At 41.3% G+C, this 21,006-nt stretch overlaps 1 protein-coding gene across 1 annotated transcript; it reads right to left on the reverse strand.

The window, feature by feature from the left end:
- Positions 1-648: 648 nt before the first annotated feature.
- Positions 649-16,685, reverse strand: col6a2 (collagen, type VI, alpha 2). The gene is given in 36 exon segments (XM_022207606.2): positions 649-1,376; positions 1,378-1,437; positions 1,439-1,516; positions 1,518-1,619; positions 2,637-2,753; positions 2,755-2,969; positions 5,421-5,459; positions 5,570-5,748; positions 6,057-6,238; positions 8,110-8,204; positions 8,293-8,445; positions 8,535-8,580; positions 8,676-8,711; positions 8,854-8,916; positions 9,012-9,110; positions 9,198-9,248; positions 9,353-9,415; positions 9,990-10,052; positions 10,176-10,238; positions 10,362-10,424; positions 10,512-10,547; positions 10,635-10,688; positions 10,779-10,841; positions 10,926-10,988; positions 11,076-11,129; positions 11,232-11,276; positions 11,390-11,416; positions 11,598-11,624; positions 11,722-11,820; positions 11,909-11,974; positions 12,066-12,086; positions 12,160-12,522; positions 14,112-14,255; positions 14,385-14,485; positions 14,586-14,677; positions 16,467-16,685. Coding segments are annotated over 35 exon segments (3,036 nt in total). The 5' UTR covers positions 14,662-14,677; positions 16,467-16,685; the 3' UTR covers positions 649-1,346.
- Between the last annotated feature and the right edge of the window lie 4,321 nt (positions 16,686-21,006).

The following is a 21,006-nucleotide window of genomic DNA, read 5'->3' on the forward strand; positions in this document are numbered from 1 at the left end:
AAAACATTTATTGTGCATCAAAATTTAATCATAAGATATTCTCAGGCAGCTTTTAGCGTTTGAATATCTTACTGTTTAAATTTTGTGTTGCCAGGCAAAACAAAAATCTGGATTTTTGTTGATTTTTTTCGATACTCTGATTATGGGTAAATTATACCTACCCAAATATAGATTTTTTTTTAGTTTGTCCAGTTTTGGGGGATTTCTAAATGACTTGAAAATCTTTGTTGACTAAAAGTATTTGTAGTAGTTTTTGCTCCCTAACTTTTCTTTTTATTTCTTCCTTTCCTCTTTGTTTTCTTTTTATGCTGCTCAAAATTATTGCTGAAGGCGTTTAAGAAGAATAATACCTGTTTGTTATTTGGAGATGTTTAGTTTATCTTTAACAAAAAATACTGCCGTGAAGCAAAGCAACTTCCCTTTTCAGAACAAATTGTGCCAACATTTTCATGCTGGGAATAAAGTTGGGAACTGTATAAAGTCCTGTATGTCTTACTGCAGTAAATAATACAGTCAAGTCACATTTTTCCAGTTTTTTTTCCCCATTTAGAACCATTCCCTTGCTGCTTGTGTTACAGTGATTTATTGACGCACGAATAAATGAACACAGCACATATAATGGATATCTAACAAACACAACAGACAGTGTTAGGGGTCAAAACATGAGGCTTTATTCGTAGTTCATGTTTACAGATCTGGTTCATGTTTGCATGTCAATGTAATTAACTACAGCATCTACGTGTGCAATTGTGTGCATGTCTGAGTGTGTCATTCTTGTGTGGCCAAATGTTCATGTGTGATCTTTATTGTTCCCTGGGGAAGACGTGTCTACATGCTTTTATGCTCTCAACAAACTACAGTACTTACAGCGTAACATGATTAAAAAAAGAGTTTCAGAACCAGTCAGATGGCTTTGTCCATTTTTTTCTACTTTAGCACCTTTAATGTGAATACTGACTGTGTGAAGAAAGAAAGAGAAAGATGTTTCTGCAAACTGAATATCATTATAAAATAGAAAACAAAATATAGCCTACAATTTGTTTGGTACACATTCAATAATCATACACCTCTGTGTCTTTGGTTGGTAGCGCTGACAATAGATTTACAAAGAAGAGAACAACCAAGTTACAAATGTGTGTCTGTGTGTGTTGGTCCTGGTTTGTTTTTGTATCTTCACCCCTGACAACAGGATATGTAGCCATCTCAGTGCTTGCATCCAGTAATGATAATGAAGACAGAGGTGTGCTTGTTGCCTCTGTGTGTGTGTTTACGTGTACACTGAAGGAGCTCGTCCTTCTTCATTCTATGCATTCTACCTCTATGGTGTAGAGCATTACAGTTCCTCACTAGCATATCCAGCGGATAAAGCGCTCAACAGAATGAGGGTTGTTTCAGCATGGCGTAGTCGTTTCCTCTAAAGATGGCCGACATGTCCCCATAGTGACACCTTCCTCAGCACCTCCTCGTCGGTGTCGCTTCCCATGGCGATCACCGTGGGAACACCTTCTGCTCTCTTTCATGGCGCTGACGCCCTCATCCAGTTGGTCGCTGGATGTGATGCCGTCAGTGATGAACACAAAGGCCACCTCGGCGTTGCGGCGAGACGAGCGGCCGGCGGGCTAAAGACACAACGTTAAAGGAAGAGTTCAACATGTTAGAAGGCGTTGTAAATGTAGCTGTTTTCCCTAGGTTTCAATCTTATCCTTAACTATGGCAATCACATCCAGGTTTCAGCTACTTCAAGTAAATGTTTGACATTTTGAGAAATCTACTTATTCACTTTTTGATCCAGACCAATTCCTACAGCCAGGAGACGACACGGTTAGCTTTGTATGCTAACAGGAGAAAACAGCGAGGCAAGACTCTGTACGATGATGAAAAATTAATCAGCACTTTATAAACTCCCCAATTAACAGATGATATAGTGTTTATTTGATCCAAATGAAAAAGAAGGTGTAAATATGAAAAATGAGGGTAGATGTATTATCTGCTAGCAATGACTCGCAAACATCTTCTTTCCTATTATAGCTTTTCTAAACTTGTTCTGAATGCAAATTGTAACTTTAAAAAAAATGTATTTCTAATTTTTATTTTATTTCTATGTTTTATTATATTTGTTATCTTAACTGTGCTTTTTTTTAAAAAAATCCTTGTCTGAATATTTCCAATGCTTTTAATGTTTTAATGTAAAGCACACTGAGTTGCCCTCATGTATGAAATGTGCTATACAAATAAAGCTGCCTTGCCTTGCCTAAGTACATTAACTCTTCAAAAAAAAAAAAATCAAAACCACCTCAAGTGAGAATTCAAGCTTTTTTGGAGAAATTATGACATTTTGAATCAAATTTGCAGTTTATATTAACCTTTCTAATACACTAATTCAAAAATACTCATTAAAATACACTATAGATGCATGGCTACTGAGTTTGGTCTCACATATTAACACCTGGAGAAACACAACTTGTCGTTTTACACTTAAGTTTTTAAAAAAATGAGATACAGAGTTTTGATTAACTACCTTTAAATGTACAGGTCAGATTAAAAGTTCCTTTAAATGTATCTGCCACAGATAAGCTGCTTATAATGTAAGTTTTAAAAAGAACAGTAAATCAGTAAAGTGTGTATGCTTGTTGTACCTTAGACACCACGTTGTTGACAGCATGGATGATTGCACTTCCCAGAGCTGAAGATGAATCCATGTAGGTCACACCTGCCAGCGAATCGGAGATCACCGCGATGTCGTGTGTGAGCGGGGAACTCCACCTTCTGCTCCGACGGGCTGCCGTATTGCAGCAGAGCCAGGCGGGCATTCCTCTCATCCGTCGGGCCGTTGGCCAGGATGAGGCGATTGGCCACGTTCTCGATGAACTCTTTGGCCCTGCGGTGGTTCTCCAGGCCCATCCTCTCAGAACCATCCAGCAGGAAGATGACATCCACTGGCCGCTGAACACACGGAGCCACAGCAGGCTCTGGAACAAACACACACACACACACACGCATAAATAACACAATGTTCAGTGAGCTACAGCTGCACAACAGATGCTGAAAAGTCAAAGCCAGCAAAAGAAATATATGATAACATGCTGCAATTCCATACATGCTATCTGCAGTCCAGCTGTCTGATTCCTTCTAAACCTTCAGGATATCAAGAAAGCACTGTTTTAGTTTGCTCTACCATTTTATTCTCTTGAGACAATGTAAAAACACGAATACATTCCATTTTTGAGAAAACAATATCGTTCACATCAGCAAATTGCAGTCACAGAGCAAGAACGGTACCATAACATTTAGTTAAAGGCACTCTGTGGTCTTTTCCCTCTAGTCATCCCACTTCACAAGCCCAGCCACATGCGGAAAAACATGCACCAATCTATACAATAGTTTCTTCATTGTCGGTGCCAAGTCAATCAACCAAACATCCACAACGTCCGACTCATATACAGTATGCTGTGATATGTATGTATAAACCAGATATTTTCCACATGGAATAGTTTTCACCATCATGAATCATTCACAGGGAAAAAATAAAAAAATAACATCGTAACCATGGATATGTGCAAAACAGCAAAAAGAAAATACTGTCATCAGAGTGATTCAGCGAGCTCGTGATTCACAGTGGAAATGAGGCTTCATCAAAGAGCCACTGTACAAGAGTAACATAAAGGCTTCTACAAACGGCAGCTTTCCATTCGAATGGAAAATGTTCTTTCACTAACCTGGAAGAAGTGATATGTATATTGTTAACAGCGACACATATGACTGTTAATTTGGAAAGATTCTACGAAGAGAGATCGAAACAACAATCCACATTTTGGCCCATCCTATACAGTCACTACACAATTCTACTCTCGAAGCTTATTACAGGTCCGACTACTCATGCGATTCTGTTGCATCAGCCCAGGTGTAAATTGCACCTGCGGAGTTATAATAAAATGCCCACAGTTTTAATAAAATCTGTATTATGTCCAGCATTAAGCTTATTAGTCACTGGCATTCATAAATGCGAGGTAGCATGGTTAGCATATTAGCATTAGCAAAGGCCTATGGCTTTCTCTGGGTTTCCCATAATGTCTCCGTAGACATATTTGAAGGAGTCGATGAACAGCTGGGTCCACTGCTGTCTGTCCGCTCCTTCGGCAAGTTTGGCTCTCTGGGCTGTGTATGCCATGGTTGCCACGCCAACCCCGTACTGCTGCTCGCTCAGGCCGTTCAGCAGGTTGGCCACACCCGCCAAAGAGGTGGGGACCAATGAGGGGCTGCCTTCCTCGGCCAGCGGCTTCCAGAGGGGAGGGGATTTCCCCACGACGATGCCCCCTCCTGCAACAAGTGGGCGGAATAACATTGTGGGCGGAGTCCCACAGATACTACGCATCAACACAGCCAGTTAAGACGCTGGAGGTACACCGAGCTGCACTAAATGTGATCTTAATGACTTTACAGCCCCATGATTTGATGGCACCAGAACAAAGGAAGTGTAACAATACAACTTTGCTATGGTTTAGCGACAATTTGTCAAGGGTACTTTAAAAGTTGTTGGCCTCGCCAGAAATCGTCACAGGAAAAAGATTGTTTTTACATTTTTTTTCACCACAATGTCCTTTAACTTCACGACACTTGGTCCACCAATGTTCAAGCTTCACTATACCTTTGAGGAAGAAAGTCACATTGAGCTTCCAGATACTCCTCAACAGCTTGCATGTCTTCATCATCACTTTGAAAATGGCAGCCATGCAAGTGGGAGTTCAGTTTGGGAAACAGATACAAGCTAGACTGTGCAGGTCGGGTGGGTGAGGTTCATGGGGCAACAGTTCAAAGCTACATTCAGCTGCTTCTACCATCTGGGTTGCGTGGACGGACGGATTGTAGCAACAACATGTCAGCTGTCACAGATGGCCTTTCTCCTTTATTTGATTGCTTCGAACATTTGAACTTAGGTGACGATGATATAAGACTGTACAGTATGGAGTCATACCCCAAAATAGGAGTTATGCCCCTTGCTTCTGGGTGAGGCCCAGAACTTTTTGAAGTACCCTCACAGTTTAAAGGCACAAAAATGCTTCAAACAGACTAGCCAGCACAAAGTGCCATCAGAGAGCAGATTTATAGGATTTATAGAAGTGTTTATACCTATTCAAAAGTGATGTGAAAAGAACTTAGAGGTACATTGATTCATACATATGGGCAAGTCTTTCCGCAAAGGCAATCGTGCTGTTGTACCCAGCAGAACTTTTAGAAAGATACAAAAATTCACCTGAAGTTTGACACTTTTTCAGATGCTCTTTGACAAGCACTTCATCTGAAGCATATTGACCCTTACTAAAACAGAAAGTCAAAGGCTAAATGTTGAAAAAAAGAAGTGACCATCACAGAAAATGACATAAAGAGAAGATTTTATGTTACACTGTGGTTCAAAATCTTACCTGATTTACAAGGCAGGTCAGGGCAGATGATGACAGGATCTGAAACAGAAAAAGAGACAATGTCAGAGGAATCCTGTTCATAACAAAATAGCGTCTTACAGTCAGTCACAATGAACATGGTGTATGCAATGTTTGTTTCCAGAGTTTACCTGGGCAGAGCACAGTCTCAATCTTATCAATGAACTCTTCTGCCACGAGGTCTGCAAAGCGCCTCATGCCCATCACTCTACCATCTCTCTGGCAGGCAATGCTCTTCAGACTCTCATTCTCCTCAACCTGTTCAAACATGTCGCCGATACCAATGGCGCTGACGTCCACACTGGAATCACTGATCACAAGAAATGAGATGCAAGTAATGACATCAAACTTTTGTTGCTTTATTTTTTTAAGATATTTTCCTTTACTAGATAGGACAGTGTAGACAGAGACAGGAAACATGGGGAGAAGGGTGGGGAAAGACCTGCAGCAAAGGGCCATTTGCTGGATTCAAACCCATGACCACTACATTGGGGACTATAGCCCCTTTTCATGGGTCGCCCGCTCAACCAGTTGACCTACCGGGGTACTCACAATCAAACTTTCATCTTCACCAAAAACATTTGTTTTAAAACCCCTAAATAAAGCTCCAGGACACACCTGCAGAGGTAGGTAAGCAGCTTGTCATCATCTCTGGGGTCGAAGCGTCCGTCAGTGATGACAACAACAGTGACGTTCGCATTGGCTCTGCGGCTGTCCCTGATCAGGTTGTCGTAAGCATATTTCAGAGCAGATGGAGTAAATGTTCCTCCTGCAATCCACTCTAAGCGCTTCACTGCATCCTGAACAATAGAGAAGACAGGATGTAATTGATACACATGTGTTAGTGCTGAGCATGAACACAGGGAGTTGCTCTCATTAGATAGCCATTTTGGAAACTAGGGTTGGTTCTGTAAACAAGTAATTGCAGTCGACTGTATTGAGGTAAAGTTAGAGTCACTTAGCCATACCATTCTGTAGTAGAGAATGGTCTGGCTGACCGCATGATACAAAACATCTGCAAAATCTGACATTTTCAGTGTGCTTAGTTGCTGTATAGAGAGTGCTAGTGTGGCTGGCTGAAATAAACGGCCGATGGGGGTCTCATACCTGCAGCCTACATCTGGTGAGTCAGACTAAGGTAAAACTAGCATTTAGTTTGCGCTATGATGTATACTTAATACTTAAATTCATGTGGCCCAAATTAGTTAGTAGCCTAATGGTGAAACTAAACTGTATGAGACAGATTTGTTAGTTTTTCGTATGAAATCTATAAAAGATGTCTGAATGCATGGTTCAGCAGAGGCAGCGTGGTTACCATGTTAGCATTGCCACTTCTAGTGGCATCCCTAGCTGTTGTAAGTAGAATCAGTAAACTTAGTGATTTTAACTCAAACTACAAGGTGAGCAGAGGAGGACAGCATATATTATAAATGACTAAACTGAACTAATACTTGAACCGTCCTAAAAGCACAAGTTTATTTAAGATATAGCTATCTGGGTGTGAGACTGTGTTTCAAATTTGGACATAATCTGCAGGTCTGAAAAAAGAAGTCAGTGGTGACTTAAACATGCGTTCTTTGTAACAGTCAGCAGAGGGCGACTCCTCTGGTTTGAGGATTGAACAGAAGTCTATGAGAAAATGAACCTACTTCTTACTTGATTTGTGATCTCAGGAAATGTTTTATTAATGAGTTTATGGTCTTAGTAAGTAGTTCCATGTCTTATTCATTACAGCATGATGTTCCCTTTGTAAGTTATGGTACCATGTAAAGTAAAACAGGCAGATAAAGCAGGATATGGTTTAGGGTGGGGCTATCCTGACCAAATGCTAAACTTGAGACTTCTAAAGAATAGTCCACAAACCAAAGTGGGACGACTTCATTCTTCCCATTTCCTATCTATGATCCAGGTGAGCTAACTTACAATAAAACTGTGCTACTCTGGACTAAAAAAAAACATTACGTTGTTCTGCATCTCGATACTCTGTCTGTGGTATTCAGCCCCGACCTGCTGGTTCTTAGAGAGCAAGCCAGTCATTAGAGGCTGTTAAAATACAGCTGATTTTTTAAAACAAAGAATAAGTAAGTTGCTTTAACACCTGAGCACAGTCATTTATAACATGTAATTCGAAAGACAATAAAAGGTACATTTGTCAGTGACTATTTTCAGCTGCGCATGAAAACACATTTGCTGTTCCAGTAGGTTTTTCTGACAGCAGGATAGTGTTTTCTGGATGAACTCAAAATAGATTACAGTGCTACAATGACCTACAATATTAATGATCGTGAGGGAACATGTCATGCAGTCACAACAACATGTGCTTTTAATAATTTTTGTCATGATTGGATTAATTTGCAGCAACAGTCTTTTAATAGGGTTTGTGAATGATGAGAAATATATATAATATGACAAGATGAATCCTTTAAGGTGGGCATCTTGTTCTCCTCAGATTCTAGACACTGGTAAATGTTAGAAGTATGCTTAGTGTGACACATATGCAACTGTGATTACTTTCATCTGCCATATTTGTGCAGACAGAAACCACATGTGATAAGCCTTTCTTAATTAAGAAACATCTGGACAAAAGAGACAAAAGAACAGTCTGCCTACATCCTAAAAATAACCTTTGAAGCTACATGTGTGTTTGTGTATGTCTGCGTGTTTGTGAAACCTTAAAAGCAGACAGCGAGTCGATCTTGGGGTCATTGAGACGGATGGCCTGGAAGGTTCCACTGTGGCTGTACTGAACAACTCCCACTCTTGTGCCTGAGTCACAAACAGTCATATTACTGCATGCTTAAGTTGGCAGCCATCTTGTTTAGTTGTGGCACTGCACATTTCGACTCTGACATACCTGACTCTGCTGTTGGATCATTGGCAAAGGATCCCAGTCTGTTGATGGTGTTGATGACAAAGTTCTTCTCCAGGGTGAAGTTGGTGAGACCCACTGACTCTGAGCTGTCGATAACAAACACAATGTCCAGGGCTCCACAACGTTTCTCACAGTCTGGAAATGAAAACACAGATTATAAAGATCCGACAGTCCAACTGTGTTTTTCAGATCGTGAATGGCTATGCAGCGGTCACTAAACTCACCACAGCAGCCACATGTTTCTCTGATGTAGTTCATGACATCACATTCCTGCAGGGTCGAGCAAAATATATCATTACAGCCATCATATCTTCTGTGTGTTTTCGTTGATTTGATAAAACTGTGATCAGATGAAATGTTCTTACTGTGAGGCCGGGGTCTCCCTCAGGACCAGAATCTCCCTGTAGAGCAACAGAACACAACTTTGTGACTGCCAACAGATAACGCTATATCAGAGTTCAGCTTTTTCAAGCTGGATTGTTGTCATCTGTACTATGTCAGTGTGTGATAAAGCTCTTGTGTATGTAGTTTTTGTCTACTTACCTCACGTCCAGGCTCTCCTCTTGGTCCTCTTAGACCAGGTTCGCCCTGAGGCCCTGGCTCACCCTGTTGTAAGCAAAGACATCACAAGCAAGTAAATGCATATCCAACTATTCCTCAAATGAGAGGACAATTCTAGCTGCATCTATGGAGTTACTTACTGCCTCTCCTGGAGTTCCTTTAGGTCCAGATTCACCCTTTCGGCCACAGTCTCCTCTGCTGCCTCGAGGTCCAGGGTTGCCCTTCTCTCCTCTTTCTCCCTGTTGATCAGCAGAGAGAATTTGTTTCAACTAAGTGTGCCACACTGGCTACAAAATGTAAGCAGGGTTAGTGCATATGTATTTTACCGATGGTCCTCTTGGTCCAGGATAGCTAAAGCCTGGTCTACCAGGGTCTCCCTGAATAGAGACAAAACAAAGACTCAAGACAAAGAGTTTCAGCAACAGACATGACAATGAATCAGAGAAAATACCACCACAGACACATCCACACAGATACCAACCTTTGGTCCAACTTGTCCAGGATCTCCTCTTGGTCCAGCATCACCAGGGTCACCTCTAGTACCCTACGATGCAAACAGTGTTACACTAGATTAGGTTATTTCTGTCTAATACACTTTTGATAAGATTTCTAAATGTGATTCTTAAACTAGGCAGAAACTTTCAAAGTCCAAAAATTAAACCAATGAGGAAGCGCCAAAAACTACAGTTCCTCAAATGGTCACTTAAGACTGGCTTTGAACACAGATTAAACTCCATGTTAAAAAGTTCAACTTTTCAGCAGAAATAAACACGTTTCCATCGATGAAAAATCATTTTGGTCTCCATAGCTAATTTCACTGTCTATGACAACTGTAATGGAGGTGAATATTGATTTAACTCTTAAAGGAATACATAATTAAGAGTATTGTTGCTATAAGTGAGTAGTGGGTGCCACAATGGTCCACCTACCGTTCATTCGTGTTCCACCTCCTCGTCCATTTTTAATTAACCAAGAATTAGGTCAAGTTAGAGTCAGACACTGCCAAGATGGCGACAGCCTGAGTCACTATACTGAGTTTCAAAATTGCTCTTCAGCTACCTTATGAGTGATGTCACAAAGGGTTCATCGATCTTAATTTGCAATTCATTTTAACCTACGTTTCTTCCTGCCTCTCCTGGTGACCCTGGTGGTCCCCTTGGTCCTGGCAAGCCATTATCTCCCTGTTTAGAACATAGAAAGATTACACTTAGAGCAGCAACAGTCAGAACATTATTAAAACTTTAAGAACGTATGTGGTTCCTATGAATAAATGCCAAGTAATGTGATAAAAAAATTTCTACTACCTTTGTTCCTTTGTTTCCTGATTCACCTGGAAGTCCTCTCAAGCCCTCTGGCCCATTTTCACCCTGAAAAACAGTAAATCAATCTTCAGGCCCCTTACTGGAGCAGTACTGAAGTACACTTGGATGAAAAACAAATTGAGCCTATGCTTCATATTCAGTCTTGTGCCACTGAGCATATGAACTCACCTTTTCTCCTTTTCCGCCATTGGGTCCTGGTGCACCCTTTGGCCCATAGTCGCCTCTTCTTCCCTAAAAAACACAAACCATTGAGGCCATCAGGCAACATAAAGACTATGCAGGAGAAGATTTGGTTGTAGGTAAGTCAGATGTTCTTACAGGTTCTCCTCTTCTTCCTGGACCTCCAGGGATTCCCTAAGAAACACAACACACTGATAAGCCACTTGATGTAAGAGATTGAGTGTGTCTTTGAATGTATTCATCTGCTGCGATGCATCTTACTGGGTTTCCTTTCTCTCCAGGAAGGCCAGGTGATCCAGGACTTCCCCTCTCTCCCTGTGGATGAAACACCAGAGTTTAGCCTCTCAACATGGATAACATGACCTCCGGTTCTAGCACGGGCCGCTATCCCTGTTTTCTATTTACCTTTGGTCCAGTCTCTCCAGAGGGACCAGGGCGACCAGATCTTCCAGGGCGTCCGGGATCTCCCTACAGACAATTAGGATGAGTTTAGGCACAAGCAGAATGGATGATGGCTTGTGTTTGACTTTACGTGGAGATTAGGCTGTGTACCTTTTCTCCTTCAGTTCCAGCAGGACCACGTTCACCGACTTCTCCGTGGTGACCGTCAGGACCCTGTCAATCAAACATGTACCATAAGTAGACAATAATAGAGCATAGTATGTGTGCACTAATAGTGATCAATTATATTAAAAGCCATACTATGTCGCCTGGGTCTCCTTTGCAGCCTGGTGCTCCAATCCGTCCAATTTTACCCTAAGAACAAGAAGACAAAGGACAAAACTGGACAGTTTTCTGAAACTTTCAGTGTAGATGTTCCCTAAAACGCACAATAAAAGCTGATTCTCAAAATCCTACCTTCTGCCCATCTGTCCCGTTGCGTCCTGCGATGCCAGCCACACCCTAATCATAAAGAGAGGACATAATTGAGCATAGAAATACCAATCACTTTCCAGTATTAAAGATAATGAACAGATTCCTTTGTGTAAGAAATTAAAAGATGAAGAAACACCTACCTTTTTCCCCTGAGTTCCCAGCTCTCCCTGTGTTTAGACAGAAGAGCATACAGTCATTTTATGAGTGATCAGTTGGTGCCCATTCATTGACAAAGTATCAACATACAGCCAGACTTCATCAACATTTTTCTACAAAGTGAATAGTGTATTTCCAGTCATCTCCATTAGTGAAAGACAATACTTGTATCCACACAAGAGGACATCTCACCTTCTCGCCTATGAGACCAGGTTCTCCCTATAGAGAAGAGAAAAAAAGAAGTTTGTGTATCATTATTTAGTCTCAGACATAATACTGTTGTGTTTGATGGAAAGGTGAAAGCAAGTCTTCTTACTTTGATACCAGGCTGACCGATGGGACCCTCAATACCAGGGTCTCCTGGGCGACCTCTTTCTCCTTTCAGGCCTGGTTCACCATTGTCTCCTTTAGCTCCCTGCAAACAACAAGGTCAAAGATGTGTGAGGACGAAGACAACTGAAGTATATATGCTGTGTGTGTTTGTGTGCCTGCATAAAACTCACTTTCTGTCCTCTGTGGCCTTTTGGACCAGAAGGCCCGGGTGTCTCCAGACAGGACACTTTGTAACACTGAGTTAAACAGGACACAAAGAGAAAAAGAGTCAGACATGACATCGGAGGGCAGCAGACATTATATTTCTGCTCCTGGGTTCTGTCTTACCTCTACATATGCCAAATGTTTCTGTGGAGACAAAAAAAAAAGTGAGCAAAAGAGTCAGTAGTTTTTATTTTGTATGAATGTATCTGTACATTACCATGGTCTTGATGATACGGTCAATAGTTTCTGTATGTATTATCTCTCTGCCTTGGCTGAGATCCACAGCCTGGAATTCCCTCCTGTAGACGGATGCTGGAGAGTTGGCGATCTCCCTCAATCCCGTCTCCTCTTTGTTCATTGATGCCGCCACGACAAACATCCGGATGCCCTTATCACGGGCTTCCTCTGCGGTCACTTTAATACCGCCACAAGGGTTTCCAGTCACGTGGCCGTCGGTGATGACCACGGCAAATTGGAGGGCCGAGGGGTATGCGGGCGAGCTCAGCATCTTCTCTGTCATGGCTCTGAGGGCACAATCGATGTAGGTGCCTTTGCCCAGATAACGGATTCCCCTGAGATTCTGGAAACATTGGTGTAACATGTTAGCTGAATTACAAACTGGCTATTTTATTATTTTTTATACTTTCTAAGACTGATTCCATTCTCATGTGTTTTTATTAAATACAAAGCTACAGTTAAGAGCTGGTTAGGTTAGCATAGCATAGCATAAGGCTATTAATGGGAAAGAGCAAAACAGCAGTGTGTCTGACTTTTTCAAGGGTTTTTCTTGGTGTTAAACATCTGTCACCAAAAACCAATAAATAATTTGGCATATAATCTCTCTTAAAGCAGCTACTTAATGGTTATTTTTCATAATGATTAGACCAAATGGCTTTAGAACTGATGGTAGGTAGAGCAAGGCTAGCTGTTCCCTGTGTTTTCAGTCTTTGTGCTAAGCTAGGCTAAGTAGCTGTGGTAAGGCAGATATGAGAATCCTGTTGAGCCTTCTGCCACAAAGTGAGCAAGTGTGTTTCCAAAAATTTTGACCATTTCTTTAAAGACATTAGTGTGTACTGATGAATGATTTTTTGAAATTAATATTGATTTTAACAACATAATTAAGCTGGGACTAAGTTGTCAGTCACTCACAGTGTTGGGAAAATTACATTTATTAAACATAAGCATAATCTTGAGTCACTTGTACTTTATGAGAGAATGTCCATTTTGTGTTTTGTTCTCCTTCTACTCAATAACAATTTGGTGGCAAATGTTGCACTTTTTACTCCACTGCATGCATTTAGTAACTTTAGTTACTTTACTGATTTAGTTTGATGAACACAAAATAAAATCAACAAATGATTTATGATGTAATATTAAAGGTCAAAATAAAATCTGATCGATGCCTGAGGGGAAATTCTCAACCTACTCATCAAACAAACTATGTAAAGTAGGAAAAAACCCTTTTATTAGCTCCAGTGTTAAAGCAATGAACACATTAATGAATTAGTAGAATTAATAAATTAAATCCAATAAGAGAAATTATCCTGAAATATGCCATTCTGCATAACGAGTGCTTTTACTTTTGATACTTCAAGTATATTTAGATTATAATCCTGTTGTACTTTTACTTAATAGATCTGAATGCAAAACTTTTACTCTCATCCATTATCTATACACTGCTTAATCCTCATTAGGGCTGCAGGTGGGCTGGAGTGTATCGCAGTCTACCACTGGGCTACACATAGAGACAAACAAGCATATTCACATTCACACCTACAGACAATTTAGAATATCAATTAACCTCTGCATGTTTTTGGACTGTGAGAGGAAGCCGGAGTACCCTGAGAAAATAAATACATGCACAAGATCCCATGCCAGGATCTTCACAGCTAGAAGAAAGGGGGATCTTCTAGCTGTGAGGTGACAGTGCTGTTAATATTTTTACTTGTAATACAGGATTTCTACACTGCAGTAGTAGTATTTCTGCTTAAGTACAACATCTGACTACATCTTCGACCTCCAGTCACTTGTGTGGGTCGCATTATTGACACATATTTTCTCATATGTTATTAATTGCCTCTGTTTAAGCACTTAAGCTAGTTTATTCACTTTGCACCCAAACTAAAAGTTAACAAATCTTCATCAAATGTGTGATGCTGTGTAACTCACAGAGATGAAATCATTCTTGGATGTGAAGCCGCTGAAAACTTTTTGTGTCTGGGAAAAGTGCAGTCCACCGATATTCCAGTTGATCTGCACGACGCCCCTGAGTTCCTCATCCTCCAAACGCTGCACAAACTGCTCAGTGAATTTCTGCAACACAAAGACACAACATATTACACCACACAGATTTTACAGCCAGAATGGTCGAATGTCATTTGACGCCATCCAGATTCTCCTGTTGTGAGATTTAAATCACAGAATTAAAAGCAAATGAGGAACCTTGATGCTCTCCACCAGCGCTCCAGGGGGCGACTCCTGCAGGGCGATGGTCTCAGATGTGTCTATGGTGAAGTACACATCGATGGGACATGGATTCTTCTCTGTAGGGAACAAACGCACACAAAACCATATTTAAATCAGTGCATTTAAGTCAGCAAGTAGTATATCCCATGTTGTGTCGCTGAAACTGATGGCACTCACTGCTGCAATCTGGTTTCTGTCCATGAGTCAGGGCTCCGAAAAGAAGACAGAGCGCAATGGCCTCCAACCCCAACATCTTCCTCTTCTCCTGTCTGACACACACAACCACAACACACACACGAGACAAAAAAGTTTCTGAAGCAAATCATTCACAAAGATGTGTTTCAAAAGAATTGAATTCAGAAAACGTAAAGACAAATTTTCACTGACGTGAAAGCCTGAACAAAAAATCAAAGAGAGTACATGTGTTGAAATAATCACTATTACAAAGCATTTTACCAGTCTAATGAAGGTATATTATTATTGTCATGTAGTGATTCACTGCCCCAAAAAAATCGTGATATTAACTGATTTCTTAGTTGAGATTCTGCACCTGGTATCATTTTAAAAATTCCACAAACAAATGTCTGACTATTACCCAGGGAACAAAATGGCTGCCACATGGTTATGTAACAGGTCTGAAAGCATCTCATGAGTCGATCATGGCTCTTCTTTTCAGCAGAAGCTTGAATAAATAAATGATGACTAACATTCGCCACATGATGGACAATTATTTCTGAAAACTGGACACAGACTTTTAACATGTTGCCAAACTACAGCCACCACATATGGAGGGTCAGGGAGATCCATTTCACTCCTAAAGGCCTGAGTCTCTGATGGACTCACTATTTGACTAAATAAAAGCCTAAGATTGAAACATGGAACAAATTATCTGATTATATCATAACACGTCTTCCTTTCAAGTGATGGAAAAAACAAAAAATGATTGATGTAAATGAGCAGGCTCTGGTTCCATCTGGGCAGTGAGCCAATACAATCAGCCTCACATTTTCATTTTCAACTAAACTATGTCACATGTTTATGGCCTCTCACAGGATTTCCCTGGTCTCACATCAAACCTGAGCTTATTAGCTGCTATGGCCAGGTTAGCCCATCAGGGGGCCCTGACACACTGACCATAAATGCAACATGTTGTTCTTGACAAGACAGATAAGTGCAAGACATCTTCATTTCGGCGATGCATATTCCAAAACACATTTGCAGTTCATGGAATTAACCAGCTGACATATATGGTGGCTCTTAAGGTCTACATCTCTGGGGAATTTCCCACTTTTGGAAACAGAGACTCTTTAGTTACGGCCTCTGGAGGGCAGTAACAATATGAAAAAAGCCAAGAGCTGGTCTTGTGTACATCATATCCATCACTCTGCAGGTATTAAGTAACACCAGCTGCCAACTGACATCCACTACAGCATGCTGAACATTTACACTGTACCAGAAAAGCATCTTCCCAACTAACTGAAGCCACCATCCTCTAGCAAACTCAATACTAGTGTGAATTCATATTCCATCAATGGAACTCCACAATATTTAACAAATGAGAATTTGTGGTTCACTTCATCTTTTGGCCTCCTCCAATTTGTCATTTATGGTTTTAGCGCCACCCAACACTTTGTCAGCCCCACGCTCTGCTGTGGCTCCCTCTAGCGGACAGAAGACTGCTACCTGCGGAGGAGTCGTTCCTCCAGAAGCCCCACTCCTCTGCCGATGTCCAGGCCAGGAGATGGTGCAAGTCCTCATAGCATTTCCATCACTGCTCACATGAATCATCATGCAAAATATAAAGACCCAACAGCCCAACAGATAGAATTCATCTTCTTTCTCTCTTTTTTTTAAGCGAATAGTTTGTGGGTTTTCAGAGGAGTTGTGTCAAAACTTTGGATTGGTAGAAAAAACGCCATCATCTCAGTTAATCGAAGTGAGTTTTCAAACAGAAAAGGAGAGGAGTAACAGAGAGGGAAAAGGCACATGCACGACGGTAAATGAGGGAAACAGACTAAAAGAGTTTGGCACGTTGTTGTGCGTAAAAGCGCAGCTTACCCGAACTCTTTACAACTTCAAAACTTCGTCAGCAGCTGATCCTCCTTCGATTACCTCCTCATCTCCACAGGAGGGAAAGCCGAGAAAGGAAAAAAAACGGGGGACACTGGAGGAGAAAGTGGGAAATAAAGCCCTGGATGCGCGTTTACTTCCCGCAGCAGAGCCGTCCGTTCGCCCTCCTGTCCCGGTCCAGCCCCAGCCAACAGCTCTGATCCCTCCTCCGTCTGCGCGCAACGAAGCACCTCAGTGCGCGCTGCTGTCCGCTTGGAGGCGCCGTTTCTCCGCTGGAACCCGTGTGTGCGCGCGTGTGCGTGGGGCCCCGTGACCTGCTGCACTGGTGTTACTGCAATGCGCCGGTGAGAGAGGATGCCAGAGGGGAGCTGGACTCTCCTCAGAATGTAATGGCCGCTTGGCTTCAGGAGATGCTGCGTTCAGTGGAACACATGGCGCAGCCCCGAGGAGCTTTTGCGTCCCCGAGATGCAGCATTTAGGAGGCATTCACAGATAATCTCATACATGTGGCGGGTCAGAATGAAATAGAACAGGATAAAGAGCAGACTTAACCCCCCTTTACTCGGTAAACGCACATACACACTCACACAAACTCCCTTCTCTTGAGTCTGGTGATCTGTTTGCAATTAGTAGGCCGAGCAAGAGGAGTTTATACCCGGTGTAAACACTGGCAGCCTGTCCATGAGTCTGCTCACTATGTTTATACGTTTGTAGGTGCTTTTTGCCTATTTGTATGAGTTTAAGCGCTTGTGCACACAGTGGGAGGTCTCCATACCATGTCAGTGCACATCTGCACACTTCCACACCCTGTTTTATTTCATTTCATCACTGCTGATCAACAGAGGTGGAGGAAGCCCTGATATATAGCATGCACACCAGTACAACAGTGTAGAAATACTCTGTTCAAGCAGAAGTCATGGATTTAAGTGCATACATCAGTAAAAGTACAAATATATAAGCATTAAATATACCACAAGTACCTAAAGTAAAAGTACTCAAAATGAAACATATACAGCAGAATACAGCATATTATAGGTTGATGGTTATTGGTGCATTAATGTGTCCATAACTTTAATGTTAGTGTGACGAAATGTGGTGTCATTTATTTTCTGTTTCATTTAAATTATAATTAATTTGTTGATGATATTTAGTTTCATCTGCAAAACCATGGAGTAAGAAGTTTAACCCTCCTGTTGTCCTCATTTACAGGCACCAAAAAATGTTTTCCTTGGCTGAAGAAAGTCCAAAAATTCAGCAAAAAAATTTCCCAAATTTCTGAAAATTTGCAAAACCTTGAGGAAGAAAATTCCAAAAATTTCTTCAGTTTCCCTTAAAAGTTTTATTTTTAAAAAATCCTCCAAATTTTGGCAAGAAAATTCTTGTAAATATTTTCAAAAATGAGTAAAAATCTTCCCAAAAAATCCTAAAAATATCTAAAATGATTTCATGTATATCAGTAAAAGTTCTGATATTTTCTTTAAGAAAATTCACAAAAATCAACCAAAATCTAGCGAATTTCATTGGATTTTGGTTGATTTTTATGTTAATGTTCTTAAACATTTTTTAACATTTCTTGTTTTCCACCAAAAAATGTTCAGAAATTTCCCATAAATGTTGAAAATGTGGACATCAGAAGTTTCACTGTGAAAATGTTTTCTTTCTCCACATTTTCAAACTTTAAAACGGGTCAATTTGACCCGCAGGACGACTCGAGGGTTAATGTTTGGCTCTAGTGGAGTGGAAGCATATGTAGCAGACAATGTAGAAAAACTCAAGCAAATACAAGTATCTCCAAATTGCAGAGTTTTGGATAAAATGTATTTAGTTATTTCCAATCACTGCTGGTTAAACCATGTCCGATGTGGCTGGTACACTAATGTGTTCTGCAGCCCAGAACACAGGAGGCACGTCAGGAACAGCCTCTTACATCCATTACATGATAAATCATCAACACTGAAAAGCCTGAGAGCTCATTTGGATCAACTGAATGAGAAAGATGCATCTATTTGGAAGCGATTTTTTAATGTTTGCCACAAAAGTAGCTCCTCTTAAACTCATGGAAACAAAATGCACTTGTAAGAACAACCCCTGAAGTCATTCCTTGTGCTTTTTTTTTTTTTTTATGTAACTGTCTGAAGGTGTGATCGTTCTAGAGGTGGTTGGAGGTAAGGCAGCAGTCAGCACTTTGACAAGATAAAAAAAAAAAAGAGGATGAGGAGGAGAAAAAGTCCAGCTGCTGACCAGAGTTATTACTGTGCAGCTCTTCTCTCTGTCTTGGCCTGGGAAGGGTTTTTCCTTAAAAAGAGACGGAGAGAGAAGAGTGGAGCAGTGAGTGTGTGTGTGTGTGTGTGTGTGTGCGAAGGAGGGATGTGGAGATGGAGGGAGGAGGTGGGAGCTGGTGTGTTCTGGTCTCTCTTAAAACTGTGACTCATAGAATAGGAATGACCTTCCTCCCAAATAAGAGTAAACCAGCTTCTCTCTTTCTCTCTTTCCTTCTTTCTCACACACACTCTCTTTATTATTATTTTTTTATTTCTCTCACATGGACTAAAAGAACCTTTCAGTCTGGGGGGATTTCTGCATAACCAGTTCCAGAATTATAAACAGCTTGACACCGCAAACATCCCCGCTACTTTTTTCTCACTGTTCCACAGAAAAGGCACAAAGAGCAACTAAATTTGCTTCATATGCAAACATGCACAAAGACACAGACATGAAGAGAAACAACGGGGGGGGGGGGGGGGGGGGGGGGACTCATTAAAATGTAAACGCACAAATCCACAGAGTCAAACAGCAAATTCATGCTATCTGTAGCCAGCACAGATACACAGTGATTTTTTTTTACAGCGCTCTCCTAATCTCTGTGACAGTCTGTGTATGTATGACAGTGATGCACGTCCTCAAGATGTTCTCCAGTGAAGCTCTTGAATCTGAACAGCTTTATTTAAAGGCCAGGATATTACATTTATACATTAGATAAGCTCGCATTTACCCCCTTTATTTGCTTCTTTTTGCAGTCTTTCTACTGCTTTTCTCCAGATGTGCTTTTTGTTCAGACAAGGCAGCTGGGAGTCGTTACCTCAGCACATCACACACACACACACACACACACACATACACGGCTGTGCACACATTGTGCAAATTTATGGTCAAGTTCATGTGTAAAACCGATGCCATTTCCAGCGAATTTCACTGGAAGAAGGTTGTGCTGAGGTCTGAGAGTAAGATGTGAAAGAGGTCCAATCGCTTCAGAAAACATGAGGAAAGAGGAAATTGCAGAAAATCTACAGAGGAGCCAAGACAAATCTGAACACACACACAAGCACATGCACAGAAATCACACGTGCAGTAAATCATGCATCGGTGTGCAAACGGCACGCCCAATGCGCACACAAACACACATGCAGGGTCTCAATCTGATAAGTGCAGTTTTGTGACTCTGATACAGGAAGAGATGCATCAAACAGTGCAGACACACAGAGTGGAGATCAAAACGGTGGCTCAAAAACCAGGATCACAGGGGGAAAAAACAGCTGGAGACTCACCGATACCGAGGAAGTTCCACAGAAATTCTGCTGCAGTCTCAGTGTGAAGATTTAATATAAAACATCTGTCTCTCATTGAGCAATGGAAAGGGAAAAAAAATATTTTGTGCACATATATGTTCTGGAATATGTGCTAAAGGGTAAAAAGCTGGTTGTAGTAATAATATCTCTGCAGAAGGAATTTGTTTGTCTCTTATCTTTGTTCTTCAACAAGGTCAGAGGTCAGACTGTGAGGCTGGTACTTTCACTATGCTGCTTAAGGGTGCTTCTACAGGCAGATACTTGCTGCCTCTGTTTGTCTGACTTTAGACAACACTGTTAGCCTGCTGTGTTTAGTTGGACCCCCTCCAGTCAAAATCAAATTGTTACCTTGTTAAAATGTCCATAAGGTGTTTATTAATATGCTAGGAGATAAATTAGGAGCAAAATAAGAAGTGAAAGCCATGGCTGAGCAATTCCACCTGGAATCTGCAATGTACCAATGATAGTCTCAAAAACATCGATTCCCCTGTAGCTGAGCAGGTTGAGTGGGTGACCCATAAACAAAAGCTACAGCCAAGGGCGTCAGTTTGTTTTTAAAAGTGGGGGGGATGGAGACCACAGCCATTGTCAGATGGAAGTGCACACCCTGGGTGGCGTGCTGGGTAATCGGGAACACCGGGGATATCCCCGGTGGGCCGCTTTATTGTTGGGCCGCTCCAGTCATAAAATAATAATAATAATAATAATAATAATAATAATAATAATAATAATAATAATAATAATAATGCTTTAAATCATGGGTCTCAAACTCGCGGGCCAACTGCGGCCCGTGGGACGATATTTTGTGGCCCTCTACTTGAGATCAAAGTTTAGCATTGGTGCGGCACGCCTGCTTTTCTCATATGCTTCCGTGTTGTTGGTAAGACAGCACTTTGAGAAAATGTCGAAGAACGGCGGCAAAATGCCACAAACTGGGCTCAAACTTACAACCACCGCACCAA

Source organism: Acanthochromis polyacanthus, chromosome 9 (assembly GCF_021347895.1).
Source record: "Acanthochromis polyacanthus isolate Apoly-LR-REF ecotype Palm Island chromosome 9, KAUST_Apoly_ChrSc, whole genome shotgun sequence".
Taxonomy (NCBI): domain Eukaryota; kingdom Metazoa; phylum Chordata; class Actinopteri; family Pomacentridae; genus Acanthochromis; species Acanthochromis polyacanthus.